Source organism: Stegodyphus dumicola, chromosome 10 (assembly GCF_044657685.1).
Source record: "Stegodyphus dumicola isolate Sdum_Otavi_A_Nest chromosome 10, ASM4465768v1".
Classification (NCBI taxonomy): Eukaryota; Metazoa; Arthropoda; class Arachnida; order Araneae; family Eresidae; genus Stegodyphus; species Stegodyphus dumicola.
The window spans coordinates 41,590,007-41,605,305 of NC_140777.1; the positions used below are offsets into that span (position 1 = coordinate 41,590,007).

The 15,299-nt window shown below is 32.8% G+C and overlaps 1 protein-coding gene across 9 annotated transcripts in view; it reads left to right on the top strand.

Annotated features, from left to right (window-relative positions):
* LOC118190788 (E3 ubiquitin-protein ligase LRSAM1-like) overlaps window positions 1-15,299 on the top strand; it is a 153,963-nt gene that overhangs the window by 97,943 nt on the left and 40,721 nt on the right. For all 9 annotated transcript variants that reach the window (XM_085824893.1, XM_085824892.1, XM_035361564.2 and 6 more), the window contains one exon: window positions 11,170-11,266. In XM_085824893.1, coding sequence (XP_085681019.1) covers window positions 11,170-11,266 — 97 coding nt within the window. The remainder of the gene's footprint in view (window positions 1-11,169; window positions 11,267-15,299) is intronic.

Below are 15,299 nucleotides of genomic sequence, written 5' to 3' on the forward strand. Positions count from 1 at the left end.
CATATAGTGGGTCACTTTCATTACTTCCCTCCTAACAGTCTCTTCTCTAGTAAGTCACGTAAGGGAGAAGCGTTGCAGGCCATTCAGTTAAACTGAGCATGCGTGGTCATCACGTCATGATACCTCCCCTCTATAAAAGATTTGATTGTGTCTTTCAATAACCTGTCAAATCTACATATAAACATTTCTCGAGGAAAAAAAAAATCATGAAATTTTTTTACTTTATTAGCAATTTGTTACCTTTTAAAATTAAAGTTACTTCGACATAAATTCAGTAATCTTAATAATTTAAAAGATGTAACATTCAATTAACTTTTCAAACTTAAATCTTTCACATCATCATACTCATACAAGCAATTATCATATAAACAAGACAAATCAATTATTAAAATTAAACATAATACTTTAGCAAAACCTGGCTAAATCATTAAATATATTACATAACATTAAGGAAAAAATCAAAAGTTTAGTATTTTAGCTTTAAAAAAAAAAAAATTGTTTAAACTAAATAGTCAAAATGTCGTATAGTTCATAAGGTCAGTCATTCTTCACTCACTGAAAAATATAATCATGTCATTAAGTCATGTCATCAATAAACTCAGCATAGTCTTTTAGTCTACACATATTGTTATCGTTCCATTTTGTTGACACTAAACTACTGGATGCACATATTCACTTTCTGATTCAACGATTAGCCTGATCTGAAATAGCTTATCTGCTTGTCGATCAACTTTGTGTTTTACAACGTCAAGTATTCGATGCGGTGTCTGCTTCTTTGGCACACTTCCAGGGTTCAGTTTGATGTTATGTTCGCCAACATTGGCAATTTTTGGAATACCAGCTCTTAGGTTCCTATGTCTTCTTAAAACTTCCATAAGTTCTTTCCTCTTATGCGGTTCAAGGTGCATAAGACCACATTCTTCATTAGAATAGTGTTCTTTTGCTTTCCGTGGAATAATTCTTGGGATGTTTTCAACTTTGGTGAAATCAATGTCTGTATCATTTTAAATCACACCGGCATAATTCACAGCAGTGTTGAACTCTCAAATCTTGTTTGCGTGAATTGTCAGTCATTTGTGCTATGTAACTATAATCAGTATGCTTTTTCATGATCGTAGCAGGTCTCATCCATCTGGCATAAACTTTGTTTTGAGCATCAGGGTTTAAAACTATAATCCTGTTACCTTCTTTGAATTCTTTATGACGAGTCTTTTGGTTATAGTAGAATGCATAAGCTTGTTGCTTTCCAATAGCTCTATGTCCTGCGTACTCAGCAGCTTTTTCCAACTTCATTTTCAAATCATTCAGATAATCGGTAGAGCGTAACTGTCCATGAGGAACAGGAGTTGCATCAGTCCATGAAGTCTTCAAGATAGATAAAGGGACATTAGGACGTCTTTCATAGAGCATCTGGAAAGGACTAACACCAGTCGTAGCATTAGGAACTTCTCTGTAAGCCCAAAGTAAGTATGATAGATGTTTCTCCCAATCTTTTGAATATTCTCTGATTGTATTATGTATCATTTGCTTTAAAACAGCATTAAATCTTTTTACAAGGTCGTTTGAACTTGGATGATAAGGAGTCGAGAACCTGGGAATGATCCTATCCGTTTCAAAAACTCTTGAGTCAACGCTAAGCATTAAAGTTAGTTCCTTGATCCAAAGAAACAATCTGGGGGATTCCAGTGCGTGTAAAGATTTGCAACAACACATTGCATGTTGCTTTAGCATTCAAATTCTTCAATAATACCGCTTCGGACCATCTTGTACATCGATCAACAGCACACAGAACATATTTATAACCTTGACAACTTGGCTCTACAGGTCCGAGGATATCCACATTAATTACCTGGAATGGTTCTTTAGGACGTGTTACTGGCGTAATTGGAACTTGATCAAAAGGCCGTTTTTTTTGCTTGAATTTGACAAGAAGTATGTTTATTAGCTTTAGAACATAGCAACGAGATGTAATTGCATTGTAACCAAATGTAGTCAGAAGAATGTCTTAGTGTTTTATGTAGGTTTTCTGTGTTATGTAGGTTTTCTGTTATGTAGGTTTTCTGGTTTTCTGTGTTTCTGTTATAAATTGTGTTTTGTTATATGTATCATACTATGTCTTCATTTTAGGAGTTACCGAAGTGACGTCGGGTAAATGGGTAATGTCGGGTAATTATTTCGTTACTTTTCAGAGCTGGCCTTAGCTCAACAACTATCTTCAATATACTTGAAATCAGAGACAGAATTGCTATTAGTATGAAAAATATTGTCTTTCTGTATTTTGCAGAAATAAGAGAGTTAACACCACCTGTTAACCCAGATCTGAAGAAACAATTAAACATTTCAGAAAATCCAAAATGAAATCATGGACAGGAAAAGAATGGGTTGCACAGTTGAATAGACGGAGAAAGTGCATCCCCATGGAAATCACATGTTGCACAAGTTTTGCTATTTTTGCTTGCCCATGAAAATCACTGCATATGCAGTGAGAGGGTTAAAAGAGTTCAGTTTCAATATGAAGCAAATTTTCAATAAGAACACGTTAGTGTAAAGCCAGACATTGTTATCCTTGATAGACAGCGAACAGATTTTACTAATGCATCGAATGCATACACCATTTGATGTTTTCACTGAACTGTAGCTTTATTATCTTTACCTGGTAAAACTTCTACAGTTCTAGCTAAAGACCATTCAAATGGGGGTGGGATATCCTCCTTTAACAGAACTGCATTAATTTTTTTTTATTAATAAATCATTTCTTAAATTGTTGAAGATGATTTAAATAATCAGTTTGTCAATGTTTCCAAGTAATTTGAATGAACTTGGTAATAATCTGCCGTTTAAAATGTCTATTATCCATAAGATGAGACAAATAAGGTTCAGGATAAGAAGTAATGGAACGCCCAGTTAAAAACTGACCCGTTGTTAAGTCCTCAAGATCATTCACATCTATTGTTAAAGGTAAAATTGGACAGGAATTGAGAATACCTTCAAGCTGTACGATATCAGTCCAGAATTCTTATAAAGTCATTTCATAACTGCCGACTGTACCCTGAAGATGGTATTTAAATGACTTAATATTTGCTTCCCATAAACCACCAAAATTTGGTGCCCTAAAGTAAATCAGTTTCCAGTTTATGCTGTCAAATGTTAAAAAATCTGCTCTATCAGAGTTAGGTTTAAGAACTAAATTATGCAATTGTTTTCAGTTCTGATTTTGCATCAACCATATTAGTACCGTTATCTGGCATTATGGTATTACATTTTCCATGTCTAGCCATAAATCTTAATAGTAGCAAGTAATGTATTTGTAGTTAAATCAGTTACTACCTCTAATTATATTGCTTTAGTAGCTAAATGTATGAATATAGCAACATACGCTTCCCATAAATTGTTCTCATACAATTGTTTTAACCTCAAAACATGTTACACATTCATATAGAACCTTTTGAGCTATACCCCGAACATTAATAACACAAAATTTACTGTAAACCTGATGCAATAAAGCTTTCATACCAAGAATGCAAACCTAACAATACTAAAAAATTAAATCTAGTAAATACATGATCTTTTGGCATTACATAAGGAAATATTTAATTGTAAACTAATTGAAAGTCTGCCTTCTACTCTCAGAAGAGAATTCTTGTTTAGAAACGGATACAAAAATTTGAACTTACTGTAAGTTAAGAAAAGCAATTCTTATTTTTCAAGGAGAGAACATCCTTGACAAAAGGTTGTGATTGTACATACCTTATAATGATTTTCTAAACAACATCCAATTCTTTAACAGTTAGAAGACCTATTAAATTTTCTCCTTTACAATTGGCTATACACTGAGGAGCTAAAATATTATAACCACTTACTCAATGCGTTGCACAACCTTTGACCTGCAAAACAGCTGCAACTTGCTTTGGCATGGATGCTACAAGTTCTTGGTAGATGACTGGAGATATGTTGTACCAAATGTCTAAGCAGCAGTCACGCAAAGTGGAGATATTCCAACATGGTCGTGTTTGAGTTCTGAACTGCCACTGCATGACATCCCAAATGTGCTCCATCAGGTTAAGATCCGACAAGTTAGGTGCCTAGTACATTAACTGGAATTCATTCTCATACTTCTCAAACCACTCCAACACAGTTCGAGCCTTGTGACATGGGGTATTGTCTTGCTGGAAGATTCCATTTCCAGTTGAGAAAAGATGCCATGTAAGGGTGAAATCGATCCGCAGTTGTGTTCAGATGGTACGCAGCTTTCATGGTCTGTTCTACCACAACTAAGGGTTCCAGATCCTCTCATGAGAACATTCCCCAAATAATACCGCCATCACCAGCCTGTGTATGACTGACTTGCTGTACAAAAGGGGGAGTATTTCAGAAAGTATGACCTACTGTACAGAGGGGGAGCAACTATTCTTTTCGAAAATGTTGTACCCTAATGTGACCATTGACATGATGAATGAGAAATAGTGATTCATCTGACCAGGCAACTGTCTTCTACTTACCCATGGTCCATTCTCTATATTCCTTGTTCCACTGTAGACGTAATTGACAATGATGTTTGATCAACAGAGGCACACAAGTGGGAAATTTGTTGTGCAGTCCCATATTCAGCACTGTCTGCTGACTGTGTTCTGAATCACCTGCACTTGGACCTACACTGTATTGGGCTGCCAGCTGAGCCACTGTCTGGCACCGATTTTGATGTACCAAACAGGATGGTCTCTGACGTCCTTTTTCTTTGATGACTTGTAAACATCCAACACCTTAGTGCCTATTGTTGATTTCATCATTATTTAACCATTTTGCATAAATATTAACAGTGGCAGATCATGAACAACCTACAAGTCATGCAGTTTCAGAGATATTGTTCCAAGTCTTCGGGCCATTACAATCTGCCTTCTATCAAATTTGCTTAGATTAACAGCCTTTTCCATTACTCACAAAAGGTTACAGCCAAAAACATCGCGGATGAAAACAAGGAGAAAACATCACAGTTCTAAAATATCGTGGTTGAAAATAAAGTTGTTCAGAAACTTCACAGTTTAAAAACATTGTCGTTGGAAATATCATGGTAAAAAATAAAGTTCCTACAAATCATCACATGTCTATAACATCGCATACAAGCATTTTTCAAATTGCATAGTGACATATTATACAACTGACTTTCGATATAACTAACATATTGACATCCAAAAAATCAATTGCATGCTATACATGAAAATGTTAGCGACACTTTAAGAATAAATGAAAACAAAACAATATGTAATTTTCATTAAATCAATATCAGATTAACAAATGTGAAAGAAAATAATTTGATCATTAACTAAGCAGTAACTCCACATGACATCAAATCAGCTGGATTATTATGAGTGCTAACATGATACCACTTGTGGGTAGCTACAAATAATAGACACTCTATTAGCAACAAATGTCTTTAGTTTATGAGGTTCCTTCTTAATCCATGCTAACAGTTTTGAATAATCAATGAAATAATACACCTTGTATGTGGGTAGTTGAATGATCTTTAATATTCTTTCCGTTACTTTTACTAACAGAATCGCATTATTAAGTTCCAAACCAGAAATAATAATTGTCTTCAAAGGTGAAACATGAGACTTGCTGCAGAGAAGTCTTGATGAACATGCATTCGAAGATGATATACATTTCACATAAATTGCAGCGCAATAGGCTTTCTGACTAGCATTGCATAATCCTGTTATATCTGTTTGCTGTACTTCATTGGTTAGAACAAATCTAAGGATGTGATAATCATTGACTACTTATTCCAAGGCTATGCAGATATGCCTTCATATTTAGGAAGATATGTATTCCAATTTATTTTTAAGAGCCAAAGTTTTTGTAGAAGAATTTTAGCCTTTGCCATTAAAAGGTCCAATTAAACCTAATGGATCAAAGAAGTGACCTATTGCTGATAATATTGCACCCTATTGCTGTCCCTTCAATGTCAGGACCAGCGGCCGAGCAATAAAGTCGCTGAACACTGGTAGTTTGGTCCGAGTTTCAAATCCCGCGAACGGGCTGGCTACATGGGCGTTTTCGTGGTTTTCTACATGTGTAACGTGTATAGGAGCCAGTTTCCCTTAGAAAGTCCTCCACAAAGGCATCCCTCCCCTTAGGCAGATAGCCCTAGTGTGCTTTGCCATAATTAAAATACACACACACTCAATGTCAGGTATCATTAAATCACAAGAAAAACTATCTGTAACTATACTCCATGACATTCTGAGGGCTTTTGTAACCTGAGACATATCAGTAACTTGAAAAGAACAATCCTGAGTTGCACTTTTTCCGTTCTTTAATAGCTCAGTATTATTTGAACACCATTCCACCATGTTCTAGAAGAGAGACTAACTGTGTCTGCAACTTCTCTGCTTCTCCTGTGTGATGACTGAGATAACTGCAAATCGATGATTCAATTTCTTGAACTTCTTCCTTGTGATTTAAATCCTTATATTCCTTGTTAAAATTCTTATGCCAAGTTTTCATATTCAAATTCCCTTCTAGTTGATTCCAAACTTGATGTAATCTTTCCTTGGTAAGAGTTTTCGATACTACTAATTCTGCAGTTTTCCTAGTGGGTAATTGAACTACATATCTTTCATCATTTTGTCTGTACTGATTATGTGTGAAATGTTCTTTACAGTATTTTTCGTCTTCACACAAAACAATTTTACAAAACTCACTCAAAACAGTTCATATTTTCAGTGGATTCAACTTCCCAAAATTCTTGCAAAATTTTGTTAAGCTTATCAGAACTAAGCCACAGTAATTTACTTCTGTGTTATTCTTGCATGAACGAATGCAGGATATCCAAAAAGTGTTTCTCTGAATATCAACAATTGGTTTTCTAATTCAAAATTTCCTAGTTTTAAAATCTGAAAGAAGAATACGGCCCCTAATAGCATATCTACTTGTTAGGAGTTCCAAATTGCGGATCAGCAAATTGACTGGACATCTAAACTCCTTGATTGGATTATATTGGTAATTTTAGAAATAACCAAACAGTTAATTGATCTTGCGTATGTTAAATTTTATTTGAAATCTGTACTTCTACTTTATAATTAATATTTATAACATTGTCATTTATTCTGGATACGGATGCATAAATTCTTTCTTTATATTTAACAAATTGGAAAATATTTCTATTAGAAAACAATGTATGCTGCCATTATCAAGAATGGGGCAAACTGGAATTCTTTTTCTTTCTGAATTACAAACATACACTATTACAGTTGCTAATAACTCATTATTTCCCCTGTCAAAAGACAACTTGATTGATATAAACTGGTCACTCGATGTTTATGGTTTTGTTCTGTTTAACTGTTGATCTACGGTGCCATTGCTGAGTAGGTGATGGATTAAAAAAAAAATGTTTTTTATTGCATTCAGAAAATTGGAACTATATTTTGCAATAAAATATCTTTTACTAAAATAGTTTAAACACAATTTATTCTAAACTATTTCGTATCTTTGATTTGGGTTTAATTATAAATATGAGTCACATTTATTATTATCTAATAATTGACATCTTTCCTCTAAATCTGAAATTAATTCATTAAACATAGGAACTTCTGTAACATTAATGCTTAGTTCCAAATGTTTACACATTTCATAATCTAGGTTATGAAGTATTATATTCAATAACAGAATGGGCAATTTATTGTTTTTCCTTTAAAATATTCAAAGCCATTATGTTTTTACTAACATTATCTATTACATGTCTTATCCCTTTCAATGTTTCAAAAGTTAAAATTATGTAAATCCATTATTGACCTTATATGCATCTCAATTAAGATTCCTCTTTTTTTTTTTTTCTTTTTTCTTTTTTTTTTTTTTTTTCATACCTGCCTTGAAGATCTTTAAATAGAGAACTAAAAGTATCATCAGTAGTTTTAATATTTGTTTGCTTCATCGATTAATGCAGCCTTTAAATTAATAGAGTTTTTGAACTTTTGTGAACTGAGTATTATTTGCAATCATGTTTTCAAATTGCAACTTAAAATTATTCTATTTGGTATAGTTACCAGAAAATTTAGGAACCGTTAATTCTGGCAAACATATTTTTACTTTAGCATCAAATTTACTAGAGTTACTTCCATGACCAGAATGTACAATAGACGATAGAATTTCTTGCCTCCAAAACTTCCATTCTTTCTTCTGCTTTGGTTTCTTCATTAAAAGCTGTGGCATTTTCTTTTTTATCAATACTTTGAAAATATATATTTCTTAAGTTTCTGTTGTTCATTTGAATACTTTGAAGTGATCTGTGCTGTATTTGAATTTTATTTTTATTCACACTACCATAATATTCCTTAACTATATTTTCTAATCTAGTTAATTTCACTTTTAATGCTATTTCACTTCTATCCAATACCATATTTTGTTCTTGATTCTGCTGTAAGGATCAATGCACTGTGTTTCTATAATTCTAGACTAAATGAGTGGATTGTATAATAAAGAACACTTAACAACTTTATTAATCGTAATTACTACATTTAGTCCTTTTGCATGTTGCCTTAGCCGAAACCAGTGCTCAAATGACAGTCCCCCCCCCCTCTACAATAGATGGGCCTGTATGCCAACTTAAAAGTTAGTATATGAAGTTTTTGAAATCATCATGTGAAAATGATCTTGGAATTTTTGCTATATGCTTTATATTGTTATAGTATTTTATTGTAAAATTATCAGAATAATCTTGAATTTATTGAATATAATTTCAATCTATATCTAAAGAATTCGTCTTTATTGAAAAGATGGTGTTGAAATGCACAATAAAAGACTAATTCCCTTTCAGTGAATCAGACAATTTCATAAAATCTCAAAATATAAAGCTAAATTAAGTATGGATACATTATTAAATATAAACTTACATACAACCTATACATAAACTTAACATGAAGTGATTTATTTTCAAGACATTACTTGAAGAATTTTTTAATTTTCATTCAGTACGAGTTCGGGAGAACTTTCTAATTTTCTTTCATTCCTTTTTTTTTAACCCTCTGAGTGGTACGACTGCCTTTCAGTGGTCATGAGATTTTTTGGTCACTTTGTTGAGTAATTAGATCATTTTGAAGCAGGAGATGTGAAAAATGTGCATTGTCCTCATCGGGACTCAAACCCTGGACCTCTCCAATACGCGTTGAGTATGCTTCCAGTTACACAACAGAGGCATACAGAAAGGAGTGAGGAAATACCCGATATACTTCCCTTTAAAAGGGTGATTGGGGATTTGGTGACCCAATCGTGAAATTCTAGTCATGATGAATAATCATCCACCACTTTTTAGTTCAGGTGCTGCCTGAAAAGTCATTAGGTTATTTTGAAGCAGGAGACATGAAAAACGTATAGTCCTCTCGCTGGGACTTGAATCCGGGACCTCTCAAATACACATTGAGTGGGCTTCCAGTTATACCAAGAAGGTGTGTGGAAAGGAGATAGAAAATACCTTATAACTTGGTGTATATTAGCTTATAATATAAATATTTTTCTTTGTTACTTTCTTTAAAGATGTAAATGTCATCTTAATGAATGGAAATTTATGAAAACAAAGATTAAAATAAGTAATTTTACACATCTTGGTAATGAATGCTTTCTAAATTCAGGTCTTTTGAGACACATTTAGTTAGTAAATGATGTTTAAATTTAGGTCGAGCAGGTTCACTCAGAAGCCACTTAGAGGGTTAAAATCTGAATTTCTCTTTACTCTAGTAGAAATTTAGTGAAAATTATTATGTTGAATCATCACCAATAAAATCATCAGGTAAGACCATATCGCAGTTATTGTTGTGATTATTCAGTTCACTATTTTTGTCCCTTCTGTCTTCATGACTCTTAACAAGATATTAGATTTTTCCCAGTCATTACTGTTTTTACCTGATAGGTGGGTAACGAATCTCATTTTTCATCATTTAAATTAGCTTTCATTTAAAATAACAGTTGTGAAAAAACATAATAATGCATACACAAAAACAAATGTACACGCACACATGCAAGCAAAAAAAAAGGGGGGGGGAGAGAGAATGCACTTGCATGTAGTAAGATGTACAACAAAGTACATTACCACCAATTTATGTCACAGTGGCAGTTGTCTGAAGATATCAAAAGGATTTATCTGTAGGAATTATGAAACTTGAAGAAAAAGATGGAATTAATCACTGACACTTATGTCACTCTGACATCAAAGCTAGACAGAAACATATGTGATTATTTTATTTTTTACACAGAAAGTATTAAAAATAATTAATAAATCTTCAAAAAGATTTTAGGTAATGCATTTAAAAGAAAAAATTTCACATACTGGGAAATACTATAAAATGTTTTTTTAAAGTTTTGAATTTAAGAAAAAAAAAAAAAAAAAAAAACTTCTTGTTCTTTTGAGTATATATGACAAGTGATCTGGTTTTAATGGATTTGGTTTGGCTTATTTCTTCTTATAATTGCCTTTATAAACCATCATTAGATTGCATGACTTGGAATTTGCCAAGAGATAAACAAGCAGCTATCAAGTTTATTTTAGAAAGCAGTAGACAAAGAAAGATGGGGTTCGAATAACCACCTCATGAAATTAAAATATGACCTTGAAACTAAATTGCTTTGCAATAGAAAAAAAAAAAAAAAAAAAATATGTTCTGAACAGGAAAGTGGTTTGTTGAATCACACATTTCTTTTGTGTACTGTTGAGCAGTTTATATATTTATGATGCTATATTGATTTTTGAAAACAAAAATTTTCTTCAAATGAGTCATAATAACAACAAATTAATGAAAGCTTATTCACAAAAGAAAAATACAAGATAGGCTGTGTTCTTCCCCACAATGGTTTTTTAGAGGACTTTGATGTGAAACTTGAGAATGTTTCCATGCAACTACACTTAGTCATTGAGTTTCACCTAGTAATAAGTCAAAGGCATGAGAAAAGAAATAAATAAAAATATGCCAACAAGGCAGTGATAATGCATTGGCTTTAAAAAGAAAGTATCTTTTTTGAAACATTATAATAGTTAATCATCTATTCTTAATCACCTTTGCAATAATTGCATAGGTCTAATGCTATCAGTGATATTTACTAAAATGTATATAAAAAATTCATCAATTTTGCATGTGAATTATTTAGTTTTTTAGCAGTTTAAAGATTTTACTTTAATTTCAGTTGAAGATCATTCTGCAAAGTTGATTGAACAGTTAATGAGCCTAAATGATCGAACAAAAAGCTTATCCAGAATGTTAGAAGTTTTAGAAAAAGACAGGTATTTAACCTTTATTTTATAATTTTGTGTGTATGATGTGTTATGCTTTATTATTCATACTTTTAGCAGAAGTTTTCTATGTATAATGCTCAGCGATAACGAGTGTGCTTCTTCCTTTGAGATAAGAATTTTATTTTTAAGTACCAATTAAGTAAGTCATATGACTATTTAGTAATCTGTATTTGGCATAATCATAAACTACTCTTTTTCCATTTACTTAATAATTTGCACAGATTTAAGTGACAATTCTTTACTTATGAATATAATGTAAATATTCCAGTTATTTCCTTTAACAGTCATGCAATATTAAGATTAATCATAAAAATATGAAAAAAAATTTTAGAGGATAAAGTGTAGTCCTTTTTATGAGTATATTAAATATTTTAGAGAAATTATTACAAAATTCTAAAATAGATGATAAGAAAAAAGAAATAATTACATATTTTCACAATTTGATTAATCTTAATTTGATCAATTTTCTTTTCTTTCTTTTTCCTCCCCCTCTTTTAGGAGTTACATTTTTGCACTTTAATATAAAATCTAGAAGGGTTGTTAATTTTGTTTCATCATTTTGCATCACTCACTATAAAATGATATTTCACTTTTCAAATTGTTGCCACCAAATATTAGAGCCCTTATAGGTATCTGGCAGCTCAAATGTGGAATGTGTTTTATTATCTATTTCATATTTTGTAACACTTTAATGAATTTTTGATTAGGAAACTGAACGATTTCAAAGCGAGCTATGGCAAAACTGTACAGGGGGAAAGGTTATTTTTATCTCCATAGCATGAGAGTGTGTATCTGAAATTTTAAAGATATGCTCTTTTTAAATATTTTGTGGTGTTGCTGTTGAATTGAATTTTATGGTTAAAGTGTGAATTAAATTATATTTAATAAATAAAGGTAACATACAAAACGTTAAAAAAAGCGCCCCTTTGGGCATAATATAAAATCTGTAAGCCTTCAGATTTTTTGTTATATATATATATATATTATTATATTTAACTATCTATCTATATATATACAGTGGATGGACAAAAATATGGAAACACCTTGTGAAATGCATGTTCGAAAAGAAAGATTGATTTTAATGAAATATGTAGGTGGCACTGGCGTTTTTGACTACTGACGCCACCTATACAACTTCGTAAATGTGCTAAACAGTTCAGTTGTTGTCGGAGTACTGTTATGTGAAGTTGTCATTGCATTATGTCAGAGTTAACAGACTTCGAACGTGGGCAAATTGTTGGAGCACGTATGGTAGGTGCTTCCGTAAACAAGGTAGCCGAGGTGTTTACTGTTTCAAGAGGTACTGTATCGAAGATTTTTTCAGCATATTTGAAAAGTGGAAAAACATCATCTGCTAAATCACAGCGCAGACGAAAGTGTGTCCTGAGTGATCGTGACAGACGATCATTAAGGGCAATTGTTACGAAAAATAAGAAGACCACAGCTTCAAAAGTTACTGCTGAAATGAATGTTGTGTTACCGAACCCTGTGAGTACCAAAACAATTAGAAGGGAGCTTCATAAACAGGGAATTGCTGGCCGTGCTGCAATTGAGAAGCCACTCATCAGTGATGCTAACAGGAAAAGGTGGTATTTAAGTCATAAAGGCCTGGACTATAGAGCAGTGGAAGCGAGTAAAATGGTCTGACGAGTCTTCTTTCACATTGTTTCCCACTTCTGGCCGAGTTTACGTCTGGAGAACGCCATCTCAAGCCTATAATACAGACTGCTTGTTGCCAAGAGTGAAACATGGCGGAGGTTCTGTTATGGTTTGGGCAGCCATATCGTGGTTCTCTGCTAGCCCCATGATAACTGTGTCAGGGCACATGACTACCAAGACTTATGTGAATATTTTGGCTGATCAAGCTCATCCCATGGTACAAACTTTGTTCCCCGATGGTGATGGTGTCTTCCAAGACGACAAAGCCCCTGTTCACACAGCTCACATTGTCCAGGAGTGGTTTTCTGAGCACGAGGATGAGTTGCCCCATCTCCCCTGGCCACCACAGTCACCAGACCTGAATATTATCGAACCTTTGTGGTCTACATTGGAATGGAAAGTGCGTTCTCGTTATCCACCGCCAACATCATTATCTGAACTTGCCACCTTTTTGCAGGAAGAATGGTATAATATTCCCTTGGCAAACATACAGGAACTGTATTTATTCATTCCGAGAAGACTGCAAACTGTTTTGGATGCCAATGGGTTTCCTACACCATATTAAGCAAAGAAACATGTTTTTTTAAAGGTGTTTCCATATTTTTGTCCAACCCGTGTAGATAGATAGATAGATAGATAAATATAATAATTTTATATAATATTTTATTTATTATTCTTGCAATTTTAATGATGTTTAAAATTGTTTTTCTAGTTATTTTGGTTTGCATACGTAATTGTTGTCTGGGAAATACCTATATAGGTTTATGATTCTAAATTACTTTGCCTGTGCACTTTTAATTTATAATTCTTTCCTAATATGGATTTGTTTTCTAAATTTCTCGAAAATTCTTTAAATATTAAATTTCTTTTTAACATATCGCTACTTTTGGTTTTGTGTATTTCTTTACATTTACCTAAAAAGATGACAAAACATGAATTGGGTAATTGAAGAGTTAGGTTTGGGGCAACTTTCCCTGAAAAGATCTGTCTCCTGCCTGCTCAACAATTAATCATTTTATGCAAATTAAAATTTATTTTTAAAATTTTAGAGGTTCTTAAGATAAAAATTTTGGGATTGTATTATGTTTTTCTAGTATTTACATGTTTGCACTTTATTTACTTATGTTTTCTGACTTTGCAAATTAGTTTTCAGCAGTAATTAATAAATTTATTTTGTTTGCAATTTAATTTGTATAATTTAAAATTTTAATTTGTTTTATACAAATGAGATTATAATATTGTATTTATTAAATATATATATATATATATATATATATATATATATATATATATTTGTAGGGAGAGAATTAAGAGAATAATTTATATATGAATTTAGTGCAAAGTTAAATTTTGCAATGAAATTGAAGTGTGCAGGGTTTTTAATATTAGTTCAGCAAAAGAGGGGGTGGGAACATCTCTAGACCCTTAAAGTTACTACTAATGGGATATTTATCCAGGCAGTTAAAGATTCATTTGGACATGGGTAAGTGATAAAAATAACTCCTCTATCTTTTTAATAGATAATTGCAAAGGTCATTGGAAGAGCAGAGATAATGTTGCCATTAAAATGGAAAAAAATATAAATAAAATAAATTTTTAATGTAATGATATTTTTAACAATAGTAAAATATGATGCGCTAAATAATCTTGATATACCGTATTTACGCGAATCTAATGCGCATCGTTTTTGGCCAAATGTAGTATTCAAAATTGGGGTGCGCATTAGATTTGATGGCGCATTAGATTCGAGTGCAAAGTTCGCCGATGACGTCAACCAAATTTCTCGACTATATTTACCGTTACATTTATCGTTGACACATTATTGCATAGAGGATACAAACTGCAGAGTACGTAGTCACGAAATGGAGGGCAAACAGAGAAGAATGTCATATGACGCTACTTTCAAACGTAAAGTAATTCTTTATGCTGAAAAAAAATGGCAATAGAAAGGCAGGGAAAGAGTTCAACGTAGCTGAGAGCAATGTTCGCTTGTGGCGGCAACAGAAATTGGCACTATTTGCAACTAAAGCTAGTAGAAAGAAATTCACTGGCCCTCGCAAAGGAAGACACCCTAAAATTGAAGAAAAAGTTTTGGAATTTGTACGTGAAAGGAGGAAGAATGGACAACCTGTGACTAGTGACACCATAAGAAATAAAGCAAAAGAGGAGGCTGAAGTTCTTAGAATACCGAAACAAGAGTTTAAGGCTAGCCGTGGATGGGTGGATCGGTTTATGAAGCGGATGGGTTTATCTCTAAGACGCCGTACAACGATATGCCAAAAGCTTCCTGCAGATTTTGAGGGAAAATTACTAACATTTCAGCGGTATGTCATCACACTTCGGAAGGAAAAGAATTTTTCAA